The sequence below is a fragment of the Dromaius novaehollandiae genome, chromosome 1, assembly GCF_036370855.1.
Source record: "Dromaius novaehollandiae isolate bDroNov1 chromosome 1, bDroNov1.hap1, whole genome shotgun sequence".
Classification (NCBI taxonomy): Eukaryota; Metazoa; Chordata; class Aves; order Casuariiformes; family Dromaiidae; genus Dromaius; species Dromaius novaehollandiae.
In genome coordinates, this window is record NC_088098.1 from 46,890,709 (window position 1) to 46,915,646 (window position 24,938).

The window sequence follows — 24,938 nt, forward strand, 5'->3', positions numbered from 1 at the left end:
GGAATGAGAGAAAGGAAGGAAGAAAAAAAAGAAAGAAGAAAGGAAAGAACAAAGAAAGAAAGAATGAAAGGGAAACAGAAGATTCATTCCTGAAGAGCTAACAAACCATGTTGGTAGCACAGAGTAGTACACAATGAAGAGTGGAATCACACATCAGATTACATAGCCTTATCCCAAGGCCATAAAAGCAATATCCTTGCACTCTTGTACAATTATTGTGACACATAGCAACTTCATTCAAAAGATGCGCTACTTTGTGTTTTCAGCTCCCTGCTCTCTCTTTCCACCTCCATCTGGCTGCTCAAAGAGGGAGTCATTTCTCTTCTCTCCTCGTCCTTTGCTTTAGGTTATAGGCTTCATGTAGTAACACCAAATGAGTGGCATCTGTGATTCAGCATCTGTGACTGTTTTCTTTCTCCTTCAGCATTCAAGTCAGAAATGTGCTAAATGATACACAGATGACATTTGCTCTCCCACCAACACGCAAAGAGGCCAAAAGTGTATGCATACAGGCTGATGGGAGAAAATGTTCACCACCGGTGACATTGCATTATGTTTCACTGCCATCGTGTTTTGGAATCACACCAAATACCTCCTGGGTCAGGTAAAATTTGTCTTCCTACACTTTTTTGTATTTAGTAAAATGTAGTTCCACAGAGTTAATATGAGTCTGCTTACTTGGTCAGACTGCAGCTGACATAAACTTGGGTGACTGCACTAACTTTGGACATGCTGCTGTGCTCATCTGCACTGCAGAGAGCCTGAGATAATGGACCGTAGTTTGAACCTGTAGTAGCCTGTTGTGGAGGATGAGTTTACCCCAGTGAACTGGCTTAGCATTTAATGTACAGAGAGGGTCACAATTGCTAGAAAAGGAATTCTGTATTTCTGTTCAAACTCCTATTCCCTCCTGCTACACTCCATAGTAGAAGTAAACAATAGTCTCTTGGAATTAAAGTTAAATCCAAAATTTGGGCAGCACACAAATTTAAACTCTGATTAACTTTGATTTCCCTCCATCATTTATTTTGGATAACTATGAATATACTCTGCACCTCCTAAACACTATGAAGTGTCAGCAAATTGAAAATAAAATGAAAATAATCATCACTGCAATGATATGCACAGACTTGTTTTAGGATGGTTTCATAGAGCTAAAAGAGACATATTCAGACTTCTTCTGTGTTCTACAGGAGACTTACAACTCTGACAGAAGAGTTGTGGTGAAACTTATATAGTGATTTAAGGTATTTTCAGTCACAGCTTTCCACCTATCCCTCTGCCTGCACAATAGAGCAGCAGAAGGGATTTTTACCCACTTTTAAGTTCTCAATCTGACATCTTGGCTTAAAGCACTGGCAAGTGTGGATTCATAATATGTTGGACTGGCAGCTGCAGCAGCTGAGCAGCTAGGACATATTCCCTCTGCTCCAGGTGAGGGGCAGTTCAGGCAGCTGGAAATTAATAATACCTTAAACCACTCCAAGTGTGTTCACCAGAGAGTGTGAGCCAGAGCCCTCAGACACAAGCACCATTGTGTGTGCTGAGACAGATGGTCTGAATGCTGCCAGAAATGTTCCTTCTGAGGTGCCTGGCACTGTCGGATCGTCCAGAAGAAAACAAGAATTGAGCACACCCAGAGCTACTCTGGGACAATGAAATACCGTGATATTCTTTCCCCAAGACAGAACATTAACTCACAGTCTATTTCTTAGGCTGGGTGAATATAAAAAAGGTTGGAGAGTCCCTGAAAAGGAGCATACTATCAGATCATTAGGTTTTGTGTTAGCAAACAAGATTTACCATAACCTTAGGAAGAAAAAATTGGAAGTACAATACATAGCTCAAGTACCTTCAGCATAACTTTGTACAATGGGAGAGGCCAGCATGCAAATTATCTGGTCCTGAAGTTTGACTTTCTTTTATTGGCTGCTACCAAAGCAAAACGTACGCGATTAGTTCATTTATGATTAAAACCTTCATGTAGGATATATCTGCGAGAAAACTCGTAATATTAAGCTCTTTTATTTGTTTGGTTTTTTTGTTTTTGTTTAATAGTGGTGGTCGCAGAATAACCACATCTGGTAGAAATTTGAATGTGGTGGACAATGTGATTATTTCAGATGACCAGAGACCAAACCTCACCGTAAGTCATAATCTCCTTCACAATAATAAATACAGGTGTCTTAAGGGAGTAGTTTTTGTTCCCAAGGTTTCAGGAAGATTTTGGTATTTTTCAAACACTTACACACATGTTTAACATCATCTTCCTACTGAAATAAATATGACCACTTGTAGGATTACAGTTGTCCACATACTAATGATACAGGATCATGGATAAACATAAGCTACTCTTCTGCATGATGCCCTGTGTCTTTTTTTGGTGCTCTGGGGACTTCTTTCCTAAGCTGTTCTCTCTGAGTCCCCCCTCCAGATGTGTGTCCACTGGAGGAGAACGTGGTGATCTGAGGAGGCGTTTTCCCTACTGTTGATCCTGTCTCTTGATCTCAGCATGCCAGTTCCTCACTTGTCACTGTACTTCTCTCAATTTGTGAGAATCCAAATATTGCCAGTGCCTCAACAAGGATGGGTGCTGACGCTGGGATTAAACCCTTTCTGCAAAGCTGAGAGGAGATGGGCAGCACAGAGTCCAGATGACAGCAGCACCACCCTGGGGAGTCACCCTTGGGGCAACTGTAATGCACCCCTTCTAACAGGAGCAGGGTTGGGGACCAGCCTAATTCTGGGGGTGTTGAGGAGCTTGTCCTGCTCATCTCACATGACTTGTGTTGAGGGGAACGAAGGAGAGCTCCCGAGCACTATTCGCTGTGCTCTCTTCTCACTGCAGGAAATACCTGCTTTAGCAGTGTGCAATCAGCCTTAAAACAGCACGCAGAGAGTGCGATAACTGTGCTTAAAGGCAGACACAGGCTCAACAGAAACTTTCCAGGTACTCTGCATGGAGCCCTGATCCCAGAGAGGAGGTTTAGCAGATAATCTGTGTGAAGTCGAGAAGACTTTAAAATGATTTTGAGTGCCTCTGTTTGTAATTTTACCTACTGTTGAGTACTTAATGACAGTTACAGCTTTTCTATTGCTTTTCAAGGTCTCTAGGTGTCCTGGAAATGAATCTGAATATAATTACTTAACGCCAAGTCTGAGCCATGCAAAAGAGGGAAAAATTGTTGATATGATGTTAAAAGTAGAAACTACCTTTATACCATGTGTCAAGTTACACTACCACCCTGACCCAGTGTTCATTAACTACCAGCTGCACACCGAACTGGATCCTGATCTGGAATTAAAAATATATGTAAGTTTGAAAATAAAAAAATATAATTCCTTATTTAAAATAGTCACTGGGGATCATTTTACATTTTACCATATTTAGTGACTGTTTTCTAACTTCAATTTTTTTCCTCTAGAAAGAAAATGACAACTTGAATATTTCCAAAACTGAGGTAGAGGTGTATCTCTCTTACATGAATGGTGCACAGACTAAAAAGATATGGTTTGATGTCCAAAATATTACCAAAAAACCGGACCGTAGCACCATATTGTGCAAATTCAAAAGGGAAGGAAGTGACAAGATTGATTTTTCCACAGTGAAAGTTTTTGTGAGTAGAATTCCATTTTGCTGCAATTTAACAATGTTTTGATGTTTATATAAATGTAGTAAAATGCAGCATTAGTTCTCTGGTTGTGAATATTCTTTATAAAGAGAGGAATTGGATGCATTTTCTGTTGTCTTGCCTAGGGTACTTGGTAATCCCGTTATCTTCCTCATACCTAAGCATGCCTGCCTAGCTTAGGTACCACTAGCAGTACTGTGCTTGTTTACTGCCTAGTTACTGATGGAGTATCAATCAGAGATGGACTTTGCAGCCCAAACTGAGCTCCCTGCTGTTGAGCTCCAGCAGAACAGAGCTGTCACACCTCTGACTGTGGCACAGACATGGCCAGTGAAGCGTCCCTGGCTCCAGGACTGCCCCTCTTCATAGGTCTGTAAGCAACCTGGTGCTGTAGTGTGGCCACGAGGAAAAGGATTTTGTCCTCCTGTTCACTTTTCTCCACTAAAAGTGAATAAGGATCTTGAACTATGCATAGCGATCACTGCTGAGAGACAAGAAAAGGCATTTCTGAATTAAAAAAGTGGGTAGAATTCAATGGAGGCCAAAATGCTATGAACATGTGGCACAAAGCCAGGCCAAGTCTAAGAACATTAGCATGGATGTCAAAGCTAAATGGCAGCCTAAGATATTTTCTCCATGAATAAGATGAAGATATGAATTTTTTAAAATGCAGTCATCACCATTTATGAGTGAGAAAAATGATGCCAGACTCTTATTGCAGTGTATGGTGGTATAAAACTGAAATAACTCTATTGACTTCAAGGCATATGGCACATAGTAAAGGTTAACAGAACTATTCTCAATTTCATATCGCTGTTAACTGATCCCCCATCTGTGGATCCTGCCGTCTGAGCCAGTAATGGCATGGAAAAGCCTTTCCGAGCTTGGTGTTGCATTTAAATATTAAAGTTTCCTTGCAATATCACATGCCCATCCTGTAAGCTTCATAGGAGTGACTGTCACAGAAAACTCACCACTTCAGTAAGCCAATCAAGTGCAATAGTTGTAATGTAACGTTCTACTGATAGTGTATTCAAAGTAATTTTTTCCAGCATCAGGAAGATGTAAAAGTAGGAAACCAAGCATGTTTTAGCCCTATAAATATATAATATATAATTATAATGTAGTTATGTAGAGCATATATATATATTATATATGTAATTATCTATGTAATGTATATAAAATATGCTATATAATAGTATATAGTGTGATATGTATAATATATATTGTATATAGCCCTATAAATATATCATGATAGAAAAAGTAGGGCCTCCAGGAAGAAAGGATATGCTAGATAATAATCGAGGTGTGGCCCAAGTATAAATATATACCTTGCCTTAGTTTTCAGTAAGAAAGAGGATGTTAAGTGTGGGGTCAAAGACAGGATGATCCGTCTGACTGGAGATATAAAAGAAGAAAATGCCATTCTTATGACAGAAGCAAGATTCAGACAGATCAAGGGTCTCAAGACAGGAAGAATAGGATGCTTTCCATCGCAGAACTAAGAAAGACCTGGCACATGATATATGTGGGCTTTGTAGGAAAGATTTTAAATAAAATTGTAGAGTCAGGAGAAGTACTGCATGACTGGAGTGCAGCAAATATAATACCAGTAATTAAAAGAAAAAAAATCAACTAGGCAAATGCAGGCTTGCTGATTTAATCCTAGCTCTATTTAGAGCTTTATAATGTATTTTGAATGAGAAACTCCTGAAAGACCTGCAGGTAAATGGAAAATGGGATAATTGTCAACTTGTTTTTAATAAAGGCAGATTATGCTAGATATCTTTATTTAGTATGATGAATGATTTCCTCAAGAAGAAAAAAGCAATAGATCACATGCACCTGGAAGTCATTCAGAGAACTACTTACCATGGTCATTACGAGATGCTGGGGCTTCGAACAAATGGCTGCTGTGTATGGGGAGCTGACTCTGGGCAATGCCCATTTTCATGCTGTTAGTATTACTGTGACTTGAGCACAAAAAGTAGGCATGCACCAATACCGTGTGCTGATAACATAAAACTCAGAGGCATTGCCAGTCAGGAGGAGGCTTTGTAATCCCATGCGGGAAGAAGGGAATGATTGTAGGAATATGAACAGGGTGAATTCAGGAGTGCCATATTTAATCCATGATTCTTAAGCAAGATAAATAAAAGATTAGGAAAGAAATGGGGCACTGAGTAAGAAGGCTGTGGTGAAGATTAGAGATAATCTAAACATGACCTGAAAAATTAAATGAATGCTCTGTCTCAATTTTCAATAAGAGGGGGCAAGCAACACGAATTTCTGCTCGAGGGGTGCCTTGGTTGGAACCGCGAGAAGGGCAGAAAGAGGGACAACTGGGAGCCACCGATGCGGCTCAGCCTTGGAAAAGGCAAATGGGTTTCTAGGAGGGCCCAGACCGAAAGGACTTTGTGTAGGAACTGTGGATACACACAAACCACCTGAGGAAAACATTACACTTGATGGAGGAAATAGGTCTGCTTTGTCCTTCATTCTTTGCAGCCCTAGAAATACAAAGGCTGTGTCTCCCCAGCCCCGTGGGGTTTCTTTGCTTGCTTGTGTCCTTGTGCAGCAGCGTGGCTGCCCAGCTGGCATCTCCAGCTGCCCCGGCTGCCCGTGACTTGTGACGAGCGGGTGGCTGAAATAGCCAGATATCTGCCTTCTCTGCCGTAACCCGAAATAATTTCAGCCCAACTCTCCCTTTCAATTATCTCAGGCTCATTTCTATCCCCGGTACTCAGTGGTATTCTTTTTCTTTGTCAAAGCGTATTTTTTGCCTCTGGTCTGTTTATAGTCTTAGCTACTCTTTATTTATGTGTTTTCGCAGTCCTCTTAGAGATCCTCCTTTATGAAATTTCGTTTGCCATAATTATCAGTGGTGAATGCCTCAGTTCTGCATCTGGCAGACTTCAGCACTTTGGTGTATTCCTAAAAATTCATGCCTGTCTGCCTTGGACAAGCCCGGTGGCCGTTGGGGGATGTTGTACGTGTGATTATATTTGATCTTAAGTTGACCTTCAGGAATACCCTGCAGTCCCATATAAAAAGGCTGAAATTTCTGCAGAGAAATAGGGAACAGGACTCTGGGCAAGGCCGCTATCAAAGATGTTACTTCCCTGATTATCAGCTTGAGCCTTACCTTATTTTTCTGCTCAGCAGATTAACACTATGTGTTCAAAGAAATGTTTTTAACTCTCAGCAAGTACCTTATTTCAAAATGCCAAGATGTTTAGCAGTGATACTGAAGCGCATGAGCCCTTTGGCCAGTTTGAGGCTAGATTCTGCCTTGGTTTATATTCATTTGATGGCTGTGGTTTGCAGTGGGAACAATAGCAAAACTTGGTGCTCCATAAGGACTTCTATATTTTTCTCTTGGCACTGCTCTGTTCTCCTGCTTAGACATCAAATACAGTAACAGTTAAGTTTGTGTTGGTTCACATATGTTTTTCCCAATCGCTGCTGTCTTCCCAATGAGCTGCAGATCTGCAGAGCCAGTCCTTCATGTGCCTGGAAGACATTTTTTTTTTTTCTAATGTATATACTTTAAATTCTAAATGTCATCTTGAGCATAGATACAGCATCTGCCCTCTACTAACACAGACATTATTTTTCTTCAGGTCAAATTAGGAAATTTTGAGCATGAAGTCAAGCCAACATCATCATACATATATTTGTATGTTCTTATTTTATTACCTATTGTAGTGGGTGTCATTATAGGTAAGTACAATAATGTACTTTCAGTTTTTGATTTTTTGAAGGAGATAGTCCCTGCACAGACAAATACATACATATGTCTGCAACAGTCGCAAACAATCTGATATTTTCCCCTGTTCCAAATGAGAGTGGAGAAAGTTAACTCTGCCTTGGTGGTGAAGTCCATCTTGCTAGACTACAGCGTATTACGTTACTAGTTTTGGCCATTCTTGTAAGGTTATTCACCAGCATTTAATGAGGCAAGACCTCCCATCTAAATTCTTGAGGCGTAACTCAGGCATTTGCAGTTGTCAGAACTAGACTCCCCTCCCAGCCCTGGGGGCAGACATTCCCTTTCAAACCGCTTATCCTCAGGCAGTGTTTGAGGTGTTTCTGGTCAGCCTCATTTGGGTGATTCACGAATTTGTAGGTCATTATCAAACTGAGGGGGTAAGGAGATATCTCCTCCTCTTCTTCACTCCTTGATTCTGCTACATATTTGATAAATTTTGTTTTATCATTATATATGCGGGGTGTTGTTCTTTTGCTTGGTTGGCTTTCTTTTTAAAATGTGCATTACCTTTATGAAAACCATCTCTAGTGCCTTTCCTCTCTTAAAATACGTTTCAGTAAGTTAACAGTTTGGAAGTAGATTTCCTGTTCAAAACAACTGCTTTTCCTGTTTGATCAGTGCTACATTAAGTAGCTTGCTAGTAGTAGTTGTAGTACTGCTTGTTAGGTTCTCTATCTGACTGTGCAGATTGTACATAGCAGATTGTGCTGTATATTTAAATAAAATTTGATTGCCAATTCTAAGACCTCCTTTGAAGAAAAGTTTTTTATTATAAGTGTGGGTTTTGATCTAGATAACTGGGGCTCATGGATACTACCACACTGATGACAGTAGAAACAATAATCCTTCAGAAGAAAGCGAATATATATTCATCTTTCAGTTTCTTAAAATAAAATTAAAATCTATGTTTTATATAGGAGTTGTCTGTTCGGCAATTTTCTGTATTCAGTATCTTTTTTCCCCCTTTTTTAGCGGCATTCATAGTTACTAGATACAAGTCCAAAGAATTAACTCGCAAACAGAGTCAGCAACTTGAACTGTTGGAGTATGAGATTCGGAAAGAAATACGTGAGGGTAGGTCTAAAGCGCTTTATAATGCTTAAGTGCAGTATAATTTCTGAACTGAAATGGTCAAGAAGCAGGTCACATTATATAAACCTTTTCATTTTATAGCTATTATAAAATAGAAATAGAATATTTTTGTGTTGTGATTATTAGAGTTCCACTTTAATGCTGGTGTGCACTGCAGTAGCAGAGAGCACTAAGCTAGTAGGATTGCATGTAATAATTTCCTTCAACAAAAGTAAAAATAAAAATGAAATTTCCAGCCCATAGGACTTCAGCTAGAAAAGCAACTCCTTTTGCCTGAAAACTCTTTTTTAAGGAACATCTTTTGAGGCCAAGTTATAATTGCAAAGATGATTTTGTGCTAACTAAACTAACTCTCTGGGTGGGGAGGGGGGTTGTTATTTCAGGATTTGCTGAACTGCAGATGGATGAATTAGATGTGGTGGATAGTTTTGGAACTGTTCCCTTCCTTGACTACAAACACTTTGCTCTTAGAACTTTCTTTCCGGAGGTAAATATTTGTGAGTCTTTCAGGCTGTCAGTCCTGCATAATAATGAAAAACTGGGAAGATCAGGATCAAATAACTAAAGTAAACACTACGCAGTAATTACACACTGTTTTCACAAGAAACTTTTCTTAAATCAAAACTACCAAAGAGCATTTAGAGCTGTAAATCTCTATTCCCTCAAGCCTAAATGCTATAGCTAAAGCACTGCTTTTGAATATTCAAGGGTTGTGTGTGCATCAACCTTTTTTTCTGCACAGCCTCACTAAGCTGCCTGCCTTTGAGGCCATCCTAACTGAGCTATAATTTATCTATTGCTTTTTTTTGTTCTCATGTATTCCCTTTCTGTGCTACAGCTAATTCAGGTAGCAGCCAGGTTAGCTAACATGCTTACATCATGACACTTCCTAATTAGACCTGTGAGATGAAGAGAGGGAAAGATTGCTCTAAGGTCATGCTGACTTTCTACTCCAAGCTGCTGCCGGAAATGTGCTTAAGTGCTGCCCAGTTTAGGCTTGCAGAAACTCTGATTTCAACCGGTAATGTTTTGTTGTGTAATTGACACCAAGGAGTTACCACTTGTGGTTAGTGCTGTTTAAGTTATAGCCCGTAGGTATGTTGCTCATCACTGCTGCACTGCTGTGGCCCAGTCCTGCAGTCTTACCTGCGTGCAGCTTCACCTTATCACTGTGCATAGTCCCACTGAAGGCTCAGTGTGAGGAAGTTAAACCCATGTGATGGATGCAGAATCAGGCCCCTTGTCTGTAGGATGCCAGATACCAGCAGATACTAAAGCAGATTCATGTTTAACAATTACATATGCATAATCTTAATATGCTTTGAGTCCAGTTCTCACACAGGAGGGTGCTGGGAATATCTCTCCTGATACTGCTGTGATGCCCCCAGTCTAATTTGTATGCAGTAATTAGGAGGTTTGAAGAAAGTGGAGTAATGAAACCTTATTTTCTGCATTTATTTTCTTTCAGTTTGTTTTGTTGCCAGGCATATTAGCATTAAAATAGTGTTTTATTTTTAGGAATACATCTTTCCCTACTGATACTCCCCTGCCCAAACTGTAACACCCTGTAAAAGCTGTCTGGGTGGAAATGCTTTATGCAAATAAAAAGGAAAGAAAAAAGGCACAAAATATATCACTGTTCCATTATGTGAGGTCAGAAGGGGAAGGGCTCACTTTTCACCTTGGCAAGTTTTCATGCCAGCTTGCATCCTGGAATTGTTTCCAGTTAGACTCTACCCCTGCTTGAAATACCGATGCCACAAAGGTAAACTCACCACTGTTAGCTCTCTACAGACTTGACTCGTAGTGTCAGGCAAGTTATTTAACATACTGTGCACCAATTTTTCCTGCCAAGTAGTTATCATTTACATTGCTGGAGTGTCCATACATACCTTGTGCTTTGTAGGTGTGGTAGGAGAGAAGTGCTCCACCAAACAAACATTATGGATGGACAGAGAAAAAGACGGGGTAGTAGGAAGCAACCTGATGTCAGAATGGCCAGAGTGACAAACCGGCACTTCCCTTGCTAACCTCATGTGTTTAAATGATGTCTATCATGTATTCGTTCTGCTTTCCAGCGAGCTCAGTGGGGTTTATCTCATTTAATTTCAGCTTTTTAAACAGGAACATCAGAGGTTTCCACTAAGGCATTTTCTGTAGTCAATGCAAAGAGACAGGCAGCTTGGGAAAGTGATTCATCCCACTTGCATGAGACATCTGTCTCAGGATGGGATGAATTGCTGGAAGAGGGAGTCAGATACCTAAAATTAATTGACAGATCCCATCTTCATTTCTAACTTCTAGTTTCCTGCTGCTTCCATTTTCTCTATATTCTATATAATTCTATATATATTTCTGTCTTTACAGTTTTTGCTTTGTGCTTAATGCTTGTAGGTATTAAATTAAGTGGATATTACGGCTTTAATAAATTATTCCTTATGTTCAGTCTGATTTTTTGCTTTACTTGCTAAATTTGGCTTATTATTTCTGCCTTCTTTCCATTTCCCATATTCTTTGGTTTAATACTACCATGCTTGCTCCCTGTTTGCAGTTATTTTTAGCCTTTACTCTGGTTTACTCTGGTTGTTTCACAGTTTGTATTTAAGAGTGCGTGTGTGTGTGTGTGTGTGTGTGTGTGTGTGTGTGTGTGTGTAAGTGAACATGACAGCACCTTTGCAGAGGTCATTGTGTAGAATATGTATGTTGTAACCACACTTAGAGCCAGAGCTTCCGTTGCTTTAGTTCAAATTTTATGCCATTGGGAACATGCTTAGCCTGTTAAATGTGCATGCGTTAGAAGCTTTTGGTATACATCAGAATGAAATATCACCTGTCTTGCATTTTAGTCAGGAGGCTTTGCATCCATCTTCACTGAAGACATGCCACAGGTAAGTCAATGTAGTGTGATATGTCTTCATAAATATGTTTCCCATGTGTGATTGCATCCCTCATCTCAGTGTTTTCATATTCCTATCAGATTGCATATGTTCCCTTCCCCTGTGGGGAGAGTTACATGGATTTATGTATAAAGAAGAATTTGAAATATAAGATTCTGTTACCTAATGTATATTATGGCTTATTTAAATAAGATAAACAGAATCTAGTAATGAGAAATGACAGGCAAACTTAACTATCGGCATTACTCTGTGTACTTAAAGAAAATATGTGCTCTGCATGTGTGAACTCTTGTGTGTTGTACACAGACACAAATGCATCTTAGGTAAAATCCTGGGACCCATTAAATAAATACAAAACTCCCACTGATTTGACCGAGGCCAGGATTTTATCTCCTATGTGCTTTTCATTTTTTCTGAGCATTAAGAAGCCATCATAGCCAAACTACAGTTTGCTTATTTTTGTTTAACTATTCCAGAGCAGAGACCAAACGCGCAAGGATGAAAGATTCAACATGTTGCATGCTTTAATTTGTAACAAGAACTTTCTTGTTGCTCTCATTCACACCCTTGAAAAGCAGAAAAATTTCTCTGTGAAAGACAGGTATAGTATGATTATGCTTATCATCTTCAAGACAAAGAATTAACAGAAAAAAAACCCAACATGGATTGTGACACACAAATGTAACTTCCACTTCTTGCAGAACAAGTTTGCATTGTTCCAGCGTATTTTTCCATTTGCTCCATCTGCACACACTGAGGAAGAAAAGACATTGCCATTAAACAAGCCATTAAAGAGAAATCAGAACGTTTGTACATGTAAACACAGAGGCAAAGGAGAAGGAAAATTCACTTCAAAACTATAAACAGTTCCTGCAGTTAAATCCACAGTTTTACAGTTTAGAAATGTTCTGTCACTGAAACAGGTGTTCTTCTGCAGAATTAAATTTATAGGCACAAATTTTGTGTTTTAAAAAAATAATCATAGGGACAGATGGTCCTGAATTTTTTTATATTTTTGCATCAGTGAGTCCCTGAGGAAGGAAAGCTTAGGATTGGAATGGCACTCAAAGGTGTTTCTGTTGTTACAGGTGATTGGAAAAAAATCACAAATATTTTAGCATTCTCTCTCTCTTTTTTTCTTTTTGTTTTAAACAGGTGTTTGTTTGCCTCTTTCTTGACTATTGCACTACAAACTAAGCTAGTTTATCTAACCCATATTCTGGAAGTGTTGACGAAGGACTTGATGGAACAGTCAAGCAATGTCCAACCTAAACTCCTGCTGAGACGGACAGAATCTGTGGTAGAAAAGTTGCTGACAAACTGGATGTCTGTCTGCCTTTCTGGTTTTCTCCGGGTATGTGTGTATCTTTTCACCTTGTAAGGTACACAAATGGAGAATATTTCTTAATGGATTTCTTCCAGAAGGAATGCTAGAGAGATCTGTTTAATGCATTCAATGTAGCATCAAGTGGATGTAGGAAAAAAGTAGGTATTTAAGTGATGTTCGTGTTATGTATTTGGCTGAGTGTGGGGTAATTTTGCAAGTCTAGCATATCCTTCTCTCATGTCAGATATTGTTTCATCTCCATGAGTTGTATGCTGATCATCTTAAAAGACTGACACATTTGTTAAAATGCAGTTTGTACCATGTTCCTGTGTGAGCCATTAGAAAGATACTATTTAATGGAAAGTTAAGGCATAATGTCTTTTGGAAAACCAAACTTCTTTCTGAGTTTCTTAACCTTCAAAGAACGTTGCAGGTTTCAAGAATTAAATGAGGTCAGGGGAAAACAAAATAAACATTTTATTTCATTTTTACAGCTTGTTTGTTTTAGCCCACTTGTTAGCACTTTGTTCTCGGTTTCAGTGTTTGGTTATGCTTCCCGTGCTGTTCACTAGTATGATGGTATCGCACCGTTGGTATCACTCACATCAATCCTTGCGCTTGCCATTAATACATTAATTACATTAATACATAACAGTTTGGGGGCAGCAACTCGTGGCGGTTCCCTGAAACCCAGGAGAGAGCCAAGGGAGAGTCAGAGGAGACGCGTTCTCGATATCCCTTAGCCGGGCTGGAGGAGTGGTGTCATGTGGCAGCAAAGATCCGTCCTTCCTTTCCCAGCTCCCTGGCTGGAGCGTGGGCTTCAGGCAGGAGAGGGAAGCCTCGGTTTTGTTTCCTCTGTCCCTGATACACCAGTGCATGCCCTGCCACCTCGCTCCCAAGGCTTTTTTTCAGCAACCACAAGGGGAAAAGACAGCTGAAAAGGAAAGTAGATACTGGCTTGTTCTCTCACAAGACTGGAGCAGAAAAGGTCTCTGAAGTACCTGTGTGAACACTCTCCTGTCTCGCCCCCCACCTGCTCTGCTGCGGGACTGGGAAGCGGCTGCCAGGTGGAGTAGGAGCAGCTCGCCTCGCCTGCAGTGTGCTTGTGCACAGCAAGGGGCTGCAAGCTGGCTTGCTACACGCCTCAGGTGTCCCTTGCTATTTGCATGAGACTTTCACACTGAAAAGCAAAGGATGGAGGTTAAAAAAATAACCAGATAAATCTGCTCAGAGGGATTTTTCGTTTCAGATTGCAAGATAAAAAGTTGGTTAAAAGGAAATAACTCAATTTGTTACTCTTGATTTTTCTTCTAGTTATTCAAGCCTGCTTAGTGATTGCGAAAATAAACATGTTTCTTGTGTTTGTTTCACATCCTAGGAGACAATTGGTGAACCTTTCTATTTGCTGGTGACAACCCTCAATCAGAGGATAAACAAAGGCCCTGTCGATGCAATAACTTGCAAGGCCCTGTACACGCTGAACGAAGACTGGCTGCTGTGGCAAGTGTCTGAATTCAGAACAGTGGTATGTTTGCCAATTCGCATTCCCTCCAAAAACAGACAGCTACAGCCTTCTCTCTTTTTCTAGGAAGCCAAATTAAGGCTCTTACACACTAAAGTGATGGTTAAGTACCTGGACAGAGCAAAACAGAATTATTATTATGGACAGAGTTTCAAAATGCAATAGAGTTAGCTAACTGGTGTTTCACCAATATATGTTTCACAAATAGGAGTTGCTCTTCAGTTCACAGCATGCTTTAATAGCCAAAGATTTAATGAAGTCTCAAGGTATTAAAATTTCCTCATTATTTTAAAGTGTACTACAAAAATGTAAACATATGTTTTGAATTTAAACTAAATTGCACTTCTGCAATGAATGAAAGAATGGAATGCAGGGGTTTTATTTTCCTATTGTATTTACTTGTGGCTATTCTTCAGGCAGCAGTAATTTGCTGTGGGCTTCCATGTTATGAGCTCCAAATTAGAAAGGTCACAGTCTGGTGGGGTTTAATTACTTGCCTGGTTAAAAGCAAAATCTCTGGGAAACTTAGCTGTTTCTGAACTTTAGGGTAGATTTCTTGCCTTTCCCAAAGTAACTACAAAGTGGATACTATGTTACACTTACACCTTGAGCTCTTCAAAAGCTGCAATTTTTTCCTTGATAGCTGGCATTCTGAAATTGAGGGGAGAAGGAACAGCAAGGATTATTGCATTTTGGGGCATATAAAAATTCTGACTTTTTTTGAGGAGAAGGTCTGAAAAAGCTTTTCAGAATAACCAGAGCACTTTGTTTCCAGAATTTCCAAATTATTTTGAGTCTGAGCACTTAAAATTCTGCATTTCCAGTCGTTTCCACGGCTTCCCTGCTTCCCAACTTACTATCAGAGACATACTTAAGAATGTGGGAAGTGTGACTGAATAGTGAGCCTCGGAGCCTGGGATGAGAAATTGCCAGGGTAGCACCTCCATGGCAGGGACACTGCAAAGGCCGGTAGCTTTGGAGGAAAAGTCAGGCCTTCCCAGAGCCATGACCCTGAGCCTTAAATAGGACTGGAGTTTCCAGCTCTGCCACTCTTCCGTTTTTGCAGCAAGGACCTGGAGGTCGCAAGATGCTGCACACTGGAGTAGACTACATGACCCTGGAAATTTTGGCTGGTCAGCAGCCCATTGAACTAGCTAGGACAAGGGCTGGGTCATTTAGGAAGCTCAGTTGAAATGACTAACTTTCTGTGAAACATTTCTGACTTGTCATTTTCTGATGAAAGCCCTTGAACTGGCAAATTTATGGTCAGATCTTCTTACAGCTGCTTACAAAGCTGCTAAATTACCACAGAATGTGTTTTGGAAGGAAGTCTGTGACTAAATATTAGTAAAAAATACTGTATCTTTGGTTTCCTTGTTTGTGCACTGCCTTCTGATATTCATTTGGTATCCAGGGTAAGTTTAAATGTTTTACTATGTATAGTCATAGGATATAAAACCCGGTAGTTATGCAGAGCAGTAGTTTTCAGGCAAGATCAATATGCCTGATACTAGCAGACTACACAAGAACGTCTGATCCTGTGGTATCGATTGGCTCTTCCTGTTTCTAGCACACATGCACACTCAGGGGATAGCTGAGTCTGAACTTAATGAACACTGCCTTAATACATTTCCCAGTGCTACTTCTCTGCATGCAATTACTGATAGGGTCTTGTGGGCACCCTGCACTAAAGAAAAGAGAGGGGAAGTGGTCTGAAAGGCTCAGTATCTGTGGGGAAGGCTATCTGCGAATGGATGAGGAAGTGAAAGAACAGATAGTCTTTCTAGAATATTGTTCACTGCCTTTGTACTTTGTATTCCTGATTTTTAAATAGGAGATAATGATACTGATAAAAGGTTAATAAGGCATCTTGTCCCTCAAAGGTCTAGCATTTTGTCAGACCAAGGTGAGAAGTGGCTGGGTATTCCCTTTCAAGGCTGTCAGAAAAGAAGAGAGGATCCTGCAGTAGAAATACACAGATGGAACCAGAGACGCCAGTTCAGAGAGGGCAACGGCTTTGTTTGGTGTTTTGTCCAAGATTGATGTTGAAAACTAAAGCTGTGTGATGAAAGGGGTTTGGGTGGAACAGTGAGGCTTTTGGGGCTGGGAAAGCAGGCCAGCTGTGTACTTCTTTCCTTCAAGAACAGTACTTAACAGGGTGCTAAAATGGGAGGAGCTGGCTTTTCTTCTCTGGCTGATGCAATTTCACATGCACTGAACTGACATGCAAAACCTGTGAATATACATATAGAGAACTAGGTATCTTTTTCTCCTTCCTTTAGAAGTAAATCTCTATCTAGAAGATTGCAGTTATTATTTTCTACATCAGATAAATTCCAAGCTGGATTTTCAAATGCATTTGCACACTTGCTCACTGAATTGCATTCTGAGTCTTGCAATATTTGTAAGTATTTTATTTTGCCCCTTTCCACAGTCCCAGAATAGCTGAACTTTAAAGAGTACTTATCCAGAGTAAAGTATAAAAAGCAGCCAAAATGAGAGTGGTAGGAAGATACTGAGGCAAATGTGCAGACACTCGGTGCCAGATTTTTAAGGTATATAGACACTTCAAGATGCAGAGAAGCATCTAGTAGGCAGTTCAACTCTGAAACCAGTGGCAGGGCACAGGCAAGGCAATTTGTAGGCATTCTGCCTGCAGATCCCAGACTACTTAAAACAGGGCACAGGCAGGCTCCTAAAAATCAGGGGAAGCTCCACAGGTCTTTTCCTAAACGCAGGACTCTGCAGGTAGGCTCTTGGGACAGGAGAAGGAAGAAGTGCTGGGCATGAAGAAGGAAGGACAGGAGAGATTTTCTGAAATTCTGGCTGTTTGTAAGAGGAAAAAGAGAGAACTAAGGAATGTGTTGGTTTTGAATTATAGTAGAACAGTCCCTTGACCCAGCTGCCTGCCTTTTCAAAAAAGGCCACGGACCTTGGGACCAGCCAGCCCCCTGCAGTTACCACTCTCTGCTGGAAAGGGTCAGATGCTCCCTACAAAGGACTGAATAGAGATGGGCTTCTGAAGTAAATATTCAAGCAGAGGAGTTGAAAGAAAGATGCTTCTAAAAGCACTGGTCCAGTATGGGCTGAGGAGCTGTGTGCTTTCACGCTGTGCTTATATCTGATTACTGAGAAATAAAACTGCCTTGAAAGAGGCTTGGATGTGTCATGGAGCCTTTCACAGGCTGAGGAAGCAAGCCTGCTTTCTCACAGGCAGGCAAGCAGCTGCACTCCTCAGTGAATAATTTGCTCAATGACTGATGAAAAGCACTGTGCACAGCTGAGTGTTAGTATTTCACGGAAATGTTTCATTTTAATTAGAAAACCTACACAATGTGAGCCTGACCTTGGAAATATTCTTGGTGGAGTCTCTCCTGTGGAAAAACAGGGGAGGACTTCTTCAAATAGAAGACTTGGTGCTAGGACATTTAACAGCTACAAGTTTCTCTTAATTAGTTACTACTTACTTTTTAAAAAGGCATTTGGGCTGTTGAGTTCTCTTTGCTACAACCAGCTTGCATTTTCAGATGGGAAGAAATGATCTAATGTAGCCTTTCAGCCAACAGCCTTTACTGAAAGTGAAGCAAAGCTGCATGGTAGAAGATTGTATAAAGTGTTCAACTGCTTCACTAGTTAAAAGAAGGTGTTAAAAGAAGTGGGATGACTGTAAGGGAGTCGAGCAGAGAAAGGGAACCCAATTTCCTAATAGGACACCGTGATGTGGTATTACTGGTCACACTTCGTGAGAGATAGGAAACTATTAAAGGCATGTGACATGGGGGTTTTCATCAGCAGAAAAGGACACAGCGATCCTTGCTAGGAAGTGAGCAGTGCAAATGCTGATGATAGGAGAGAACTGTGAATTAGATACAGACCAAGGACCGTCCTGTAGCATCAGGAGCGCAGCCCTTACATTGTGTAGTGCTTATCAAGCCTTATTTTAACTCCCATAACATTTTCTCTGCCAATTTGTTGGCTGTTCTGTAACCTCTTGATGGGTAACTCTTCCAGCTGCTATAGAAAGATCATACGATGAATCTGACTTTTCTTGTTCGTTGTATTTCATAGTCTGGGAGACACGGGAGAAGGTTTAAGGCAATTTCATTGTATTATATGTTGCAGTGCAGTCTCCTTTGCATGATTCTCCTTTACCGAACAGAAGTTTCCCTCACTTTCTCAGTTTGTCAGATAATGGAAATAGACTTTGTTCAGATTCATAGCTGAAAAGAAAACAGGATACTGATTAAGAGGCTTTGTACTTTCCAGATGATTTTTCTTTACAACTAAGAAAAAAAGATGTATTATAGCATTTCTTTAACAAACCACATCCCATTTATTATCTGTTACAGTTATTAATGGCTTTATTTTCTTAAATAATTCATTGTTTGAAATTCATTTTCAGGAGCACTCTGAATTTGAAAGATCATCAGTAAACATTGTCTTCAAATGTCATTATTGCTGTCATTGTATGAGTGAAGAAATTTTGTTTTTCCCCTGTGTTTTAGCTAGGTTCCAAGCTAGTTCTCATACAAGTAGTTCCAGATGCTTGCCTTGTTCTCCTTAAATAGCCTTTAACAATTCTTGCAACCTGTGTTAAGCTTTTGGTGAAAAGCACTGTGACATTCTGTTGCCAACCACTAATTTCCAGTGCATGAAATCCCGACTCTACATATTACTAGGTTGCATTAAATGCCCTGTAATTTCCTCCTGAGTCTTTCCATAAATTATAAATTGTATTTCTTTTGAGTTTCCTTCGCAAAAAGTTAGCTTAGAAAACTGCCTTGCGATGTTTCTTCAGGACTTCTGTGTCCTTTTCTGATTTTTCTGTTTTCTGACCTTCAGGGTTAACTGTAAAAGGGCTTTCATTATTTTACAGTCACTTCTGATTCTTTTTCCAGTTCTACACTTAGTGTCTTAAATGCAGTGATTGTGACAGTTGGCTTGTGATGAATGGTTTCTAAAGCCAGGCATCGGGCTGTCAGGCAGGTAGGATCTGATTTATGAAAACTTCAACTGCAGAGAGAAGACATAATAATAATTGGCTTTTCTAGCCCCCCATCATTTGTTTCATCACTTAAGATTAATTTCTGCAAGAAATCGTATAAATTGAAAAACTGCCTGCCTCTTTTGGTTTAGAGACTTTTTATATATGTTTATATGAATATTTCTTCTCATCTGACCACTTCTTTGAGTGGTAAAGTGTTGTTATCCTCACATTATGGATGCTTTTGACTAAGGAGTACATAAATGACTTGAATGCCACCTACATAAAGGACTAGTACTCTCTTTTTGCAGTCCTGTCACCCAACAGTGAGTTGAGTAGAGATGGGAGGACTCTCGCATGCTAATAAGTGAAGAGGCAGCACATTTATGTGCAATCTATGTGAGAATATGTGCTGAAAGGGAAATGCAGCAAAGGAAAGGACAGCTTCTCTTGGCAGCCCAAAAGGAAGAGAAATTGCAGGAGAAACAGGAACATGAACATTGCAGCACAGGAGCAGTGTTAGGACAGAAGGATCAGCTACACAGTCAAATGTTTCCAAGGGGGTAAAGACAAATCAAAATCAGTTAAAGAGTGAAGAGCTACCCCTGAAAGATCAGTTGGGAGACCAGAAGGCTTGGATTCAAACCTAGTGGAGAATTTTCATTATCATCCTACAAGACCCTGCCTCCAGGACAAAGTCAAGGGCAGGATGGTTGTCTGTTGAGTTGGGCTGTGGGCCTAGCCAAGCACGTCTTCCTCACTCCTGTGCCAGTAGATTTTTTGACTAATTTTCCACATGAAATCCCAACCTGAGGCATGACATCCAGCCTTTGTCTCCTTTTGCAGGCACCGGTCCTGCGTCTCCTCCTCTTCTGTTTGGTCTGTCCTTTCAGTAGACTCATTTTGCCCACAATTAAATATCTCTGTGTCCTCCTTAAGTCGTTCTCAGTTACATCAGTTATGTCCTAGTGTTCATTAAATACTACTGTTTGTCGTTTTGCCACCTTGTTTTTAATACTCCCTGTGCTTCTGTAGAAACAGTAAAGTTCACGAATGCCTCACTAGACTACTTTTTTCACCAGCAGTGTGTGGTAATTTCCACTCTTGCTGGGTAGTAAAGCACAAAATAGTACTCTACAGCTATTAATAACTATTCTTTTCTCTAAGAAGAGAGAAAGCAGGCCCCTGCAGCAACCTGACAGAAGTTCTTTCCCTCACATGACAGCAAGAATAATAAACATTTTCAGTTGCTTCCTCTTCTAACGATCACTCGTTTACTGAGTCACAACCACAGTCCTCACTTTTCTATCAAAAGATGCTTATTAGACCAGAAGTGTCCAACAGCCAGAAGGATTCAAAGTACACTTATTTCCCTGTCTCACTTGCAGACAGGTGCAGGCATCTAAAACACTTGTCTTAATTCCGTCCTGAGACAGCTGCAGCAGAACCTCCATATTCATGTAGCTGAACAGTGATGTTATCCCTGCAAGGAGCAGGCTGTGGCATTGGAAATCTTCGCTATTATCACCTTGCCTTAGCAATCCTGGGCTCATCCGTCTTTCTGTCCTTTTTGAAAGCAGTTGACGTGCCTGGCCGGACCAGAGGATTCCCTGGAGATGTTCCCCAGTCAAGTTGACGCTTCCCTCCAGCCCCAGGCTCTCCTTGTGCGTAGTCCAGCAGAGGGGTTGTCTCCCAGCTAAGAGCCACTGAGCTGAAGGGCAGGGGTAGTATAACTGGACAGGCTGTGTGGGTGTTTGACCTGCAGCGATGGCCAACAGAATAAATTCACCCTTTTCTGTGCAAGTCTCGACCACTTTGGAGTGTGTCTGCTGCAACGTAGTTTCCCTTTCCACTGCTTCTGCAGGAGGTCTTGTCTCTGCTGCCTCCAGAGACATGGCTGTGTGCAGACAGACAGGGGAGGTATATTTTTTTGCATGATATAAAGTACATGGCATCATTTCTGGTGTATGTGTGCACTTTAACATTGCTTCACATCTACTCAAAATCAATCATGCTTACCATGACGACTTACTTAGCAACCTTATCAGATCTTCAGTCACTTACAGTTTTGCTTTTAAGGCTTTCATTTTAAATAAAAGACATGCTTTTTTTAGAACATACATTATAATTTTTCGTGGTCTCCTGTCTTTGTGTGGTAACTTACTGAAATAGATTTGCAGAAAAGAGGAATACAAAATGCACTTTTGGAAACATACAGCTGTTTATCTTTGATTTTTCAGACACAAGGAATTCTACATGCTTCATTGTGTAATATCATCAAATAATCTTTATTTGAAATGGCTTTAATAATGAATATTCTGAAAACCCAGTGGAGTGTGTCTAACCTTACATGCCATTGGGATTGCCAGCAGGAGTTTCCCATGCCAGGTGTTCCCTGTAAGTCAGAATAACATATGTTTCTTTCCCCAGACAGTGAACATCATCTTTGAAAAAATCCCAGAAAACGAGAGTGGAGATGCCTGTCAAACTATCCAAGTTAATGTTCTGGACTGTGACACCATCGGGCAAGCCAAGGAGAAGAGCCTTCAGGCATTTGTTAATAAGAATGGCTTTGTCTATGGTCTTCAGCTGGATGAAATTGGTCTTGGTAAGAGGGTGTCACTGTGTCATATTTTTATCAAGTTCACTCTTCTTCCTGTGGAGTTTTCTTTTTGGGACTTCCTACCTTTGGCTTTGATTTTTTTTCTTTCTTAGCTTCTAGGCAGACTGTATCTATTGTAATGATTTTCTGTGGAAATGCTAGATCATTTATGCTACTAGCTGGAACATTAGAATTACATCTGTTTCACATCTGCAAGGATTTTAGCATGCAGTTAACAAACACCCATGTTACATATGCACCTTTCTTCTAGTCTCAACATGGCCATAACAGCGGGGCACACTTGGGCAGCAAAATTGCTGGTATTGTAGTAACTCAGATTATCCCACGAACCCTCAAAGTTATGCCCTCATGTTCCCTAAAACCCAGCTCTTGGCTTTCTTATGTAAGGAGGAATTTGAAGTGATCAAATTGGTGTGTCTGTTAAAATAAAGAAAGAAAGAGAGAGAGAGAGAAAGAGAGAAGGAAAGAGAGAGAGAAAGAAAGAAAATGCTGTGATGAAGCCCAGAGGATGAGGACCAAGATGGTTCCTGACAGCACACAGCAGATATCAGTGTACCTCAGACCATTTATTCCTGATCTGAACTGGTAATATAGACTGCACACCAGTATCAAAAGAAAACTCACTCTAGTATCCAGCCTGTACATGACTTATTTGAGAAGCAAGGGAGAAAGACAAGTTACCAGAGCATCTTCCCAGTCAGCCAGTTGAGGCCTATTGTGCATATATATGTCCTCTACCAGATAACAAATTGCCACGAGGAAAGACAGTGACGACGAACAGACCAACGGGATCAGATCAGATTTTGTGGCCTGCATGTGGGTGCCCTCTGAGAGCACCTTGGGTGCTCTGTGGATGCATGGAAAAGTTGTAGTGACTTTTCCTTCCTGCTGACGGTTGCTATCACATGTGGGGCTCAGAGCCTTTAGGAAAGATTGTGGTGGGAGAGGACTACCACCTACATAGGACAGCCACCTCCCAGCCCGCCTCCCAGGGGCCCTCAGGAAAGAGGAGGCCAGGAGTAGAGCTGCATCTCTGTGGCCAGGTATGTACTGATATGTGGTCTTGGTCTTTACAAGTGGCCTGTGAGCTGTGGGCTGGATATTCCTGAGCAACATTAGATGAAAGCACCACTGAAAACTATGACCAACACAAAGTAAAGTACCAATAGCCTACAATAATTGAAGCCATCCGAGAGAAACTGAGCTCAGTTGGGATCTATTGGTCTAAAAATAATTAAGTGTTGTTTTTCTTTACAAAAATCTGTACAGACAGAATGCAGTTAGATGTAATTGTGTTTTATTGCTGTCATTCTGCAGAACTGGTGTCTGAGGAGCAACAAAGAGAGTTGTTAGATATTGATGGTTCCTCAGAGACAATGGAAGATGGGATAAGGAGGCTAAACACCATTGGTCATTATGAGGTAAGGATGCAGACCATACCAGTGAACTGAGAACTGCTTTATCCTCAGCTCCAATCTGCACAGAAATATCTTGACTGATCAAAATCTTGAAAAGACAGCTGAGCACCATCAACAGAAAGAAAGAAGTATGTGACATGACTTCCTTGCTGATGAGTCACATGTTTTCTGTTACTTTTCAGAGAGGTTTGCTTGTTGCAAAGGGTGCTTGGTTTAGGTATATCAGATAAACTGTTCCCCTTTCAGCTACAAAATTCAGCTAAAAGGGCATCTGATTTCTAGCTATGAACATTGCCTTGAGTCTGTTCTAGTCTCTGCTGCTGGGTTTTTGTTGCTCCATGAACAATTGTTTGATCTCTTTCCACCTCGTATTTTGATTATTTGAACAGGTAGTAGTGATATTTGTGAAAGCTCATTGAGAGCCAGAATAAAAATAACTGCTGGCATGAGTTTGCTCTTTCTTTTGAAACCTCATGCATCAGTCTCCTTCCTCTATTCTCTCTATTTCGGCTTCCAACCACTGTGGCCACTTATACCCTAATTTTTCCCCTCTGCTTCCAAACGCACCTATAAACCAGTCCTTTTCAATGCCTAAATTTCCAAATCTGTCCATCACTGCAGCAACACACGGGGTCCACAGCTAATGACAGAGCCCTTTGGGGCTTAGCACTTTGCAAAAGCAAAGCAAGTGAAATCCAAGGAGTTTCCACTGACACAGGACAAAACAGAGGGTGAGAGACAGGAGTCAGATGTACAGCAGACGACTGGCCTCAGGTGATATGGTAGCTCACATTTTGATGCTCTCAGCTAGATTTTGAAAATGAGGTTAGTGTGCTGAGTGCTTTTAGTGAGCTTTCATGCTTAATTGTCAAATTTGAAAGTCTGGCTCTTAACATGATGGTGTATTTTTTTTTTATTTAGATGTTTTGGTGGTGAATGTAGGTCTGTATCATGCAATGCAACAGGATGCTGAGAAACCCAAGCCAGCGCTGAACAAACTGTGGCCACATGAGCCAGTGCAGTGCCATCACCAGATAGGAACAGAGTCCTAGCAGGACCCTTTGTAGCTTGGGTGAAGCATTAAGCTGCTCAAGTGTGGAGGAAGCTCATTTGGAGCCAGTTCACAGATTTCTGCAGGGGTTTGTTGCTCCCCTTACATCGTGGGAGGCAGCGATGAACCCAAGAGTCCTCAGTCACAGTCTAGTACTTTAAACACAGCTTTTCCCGTGCTTCTCTTGAATCTTGTCTCTAGATTAGCGTGGGACTTGCCTCCATTCAGTAAAGGTTTTGTACAAATCAGGACATCATAGTGTTACAATCAGTGTCTAAGCAGGAGAGGTTTGAGCAACATAGATGTAAATCTGATTGGGTATTTGGGTTCCTGTCTGTTAAGATAATACAAGCCTTCTTTACTGTGGGCAACTATCGCAGGTGCTCACTGATGTTACATAGCAGCTATTCACGCTTCCTGAGCAAGAGCTCATGGTGCCATACTTTGTAGCAGATCAGTCTTGTCCAGTTGGTCACTGTCATCCCTGGGCATCTTTGACCTAGCCCTTGTTTTCCCCTGTGGTCTCTGCAGGCAGATAGATTACGGATATACTTACATTGGAGGTTCGGTTGTTTTTGCAAATCTGTAACTATACTAATTATAGCTTAGCAGCTGCCTTA

The 24,938-nt window shown here is 40.8% G+C and overlaps 1 protein-coding gene across 1 annotated transcript in view; it reads left to right on the forward strand.

Moving 5' to 3' along the window:
• Nucleotides 1-24,938, forward strand: part of PLXNC1 (plexin C1) — a 71,755-nt gene that overhangs the window by 33,111 nt on the left and 13,706 nt on the right. The window contains exons 11-23 of the mRNA XM_026123178.2: nt 425-604; nt 2,059-2,146; nt 3,107-3,313; nt 3,426-3,617; nt 7,256-7,355; nt 8,377-8,478; nt 8,880-8,983; nt 11,343-11,384; nt 11,870-11,994; nt 12,549-12,747; nt 14,099-14,245; nt 21,657-21,834; nt 23,167-23,270. Coding sequence (XP_025978963.2) covers nt 425-604; nt 2,059-2,146; nt 3,107-3,313; nt 3,426-3,617; nt 7,256-7,355; nt 8,377-8,478; nt 8,880-8,983; nt 11,343-11,384; nt 11,870-11,994; nt 12,549-12,747; nt 14,099-14,245; nt 21,657-21,834; nt 23,167-23,270 — 1,768 coding nt within the window. The remainder of the gene's footprint in view (nt 1-424; nt 605-2,058; nt 2,147-3,106; nt 3,314-3,425; nt 3,618-7,255; nt 7,356-8,376; nt 8,479-8,879; nt 8,984-11,342; nt 11,385-11,869; nt 11,995-12,548; nt 12,748-14,098; nt 14,246-21,656; nt 21,835-23,166; nt 23,271-24,938) is intronic.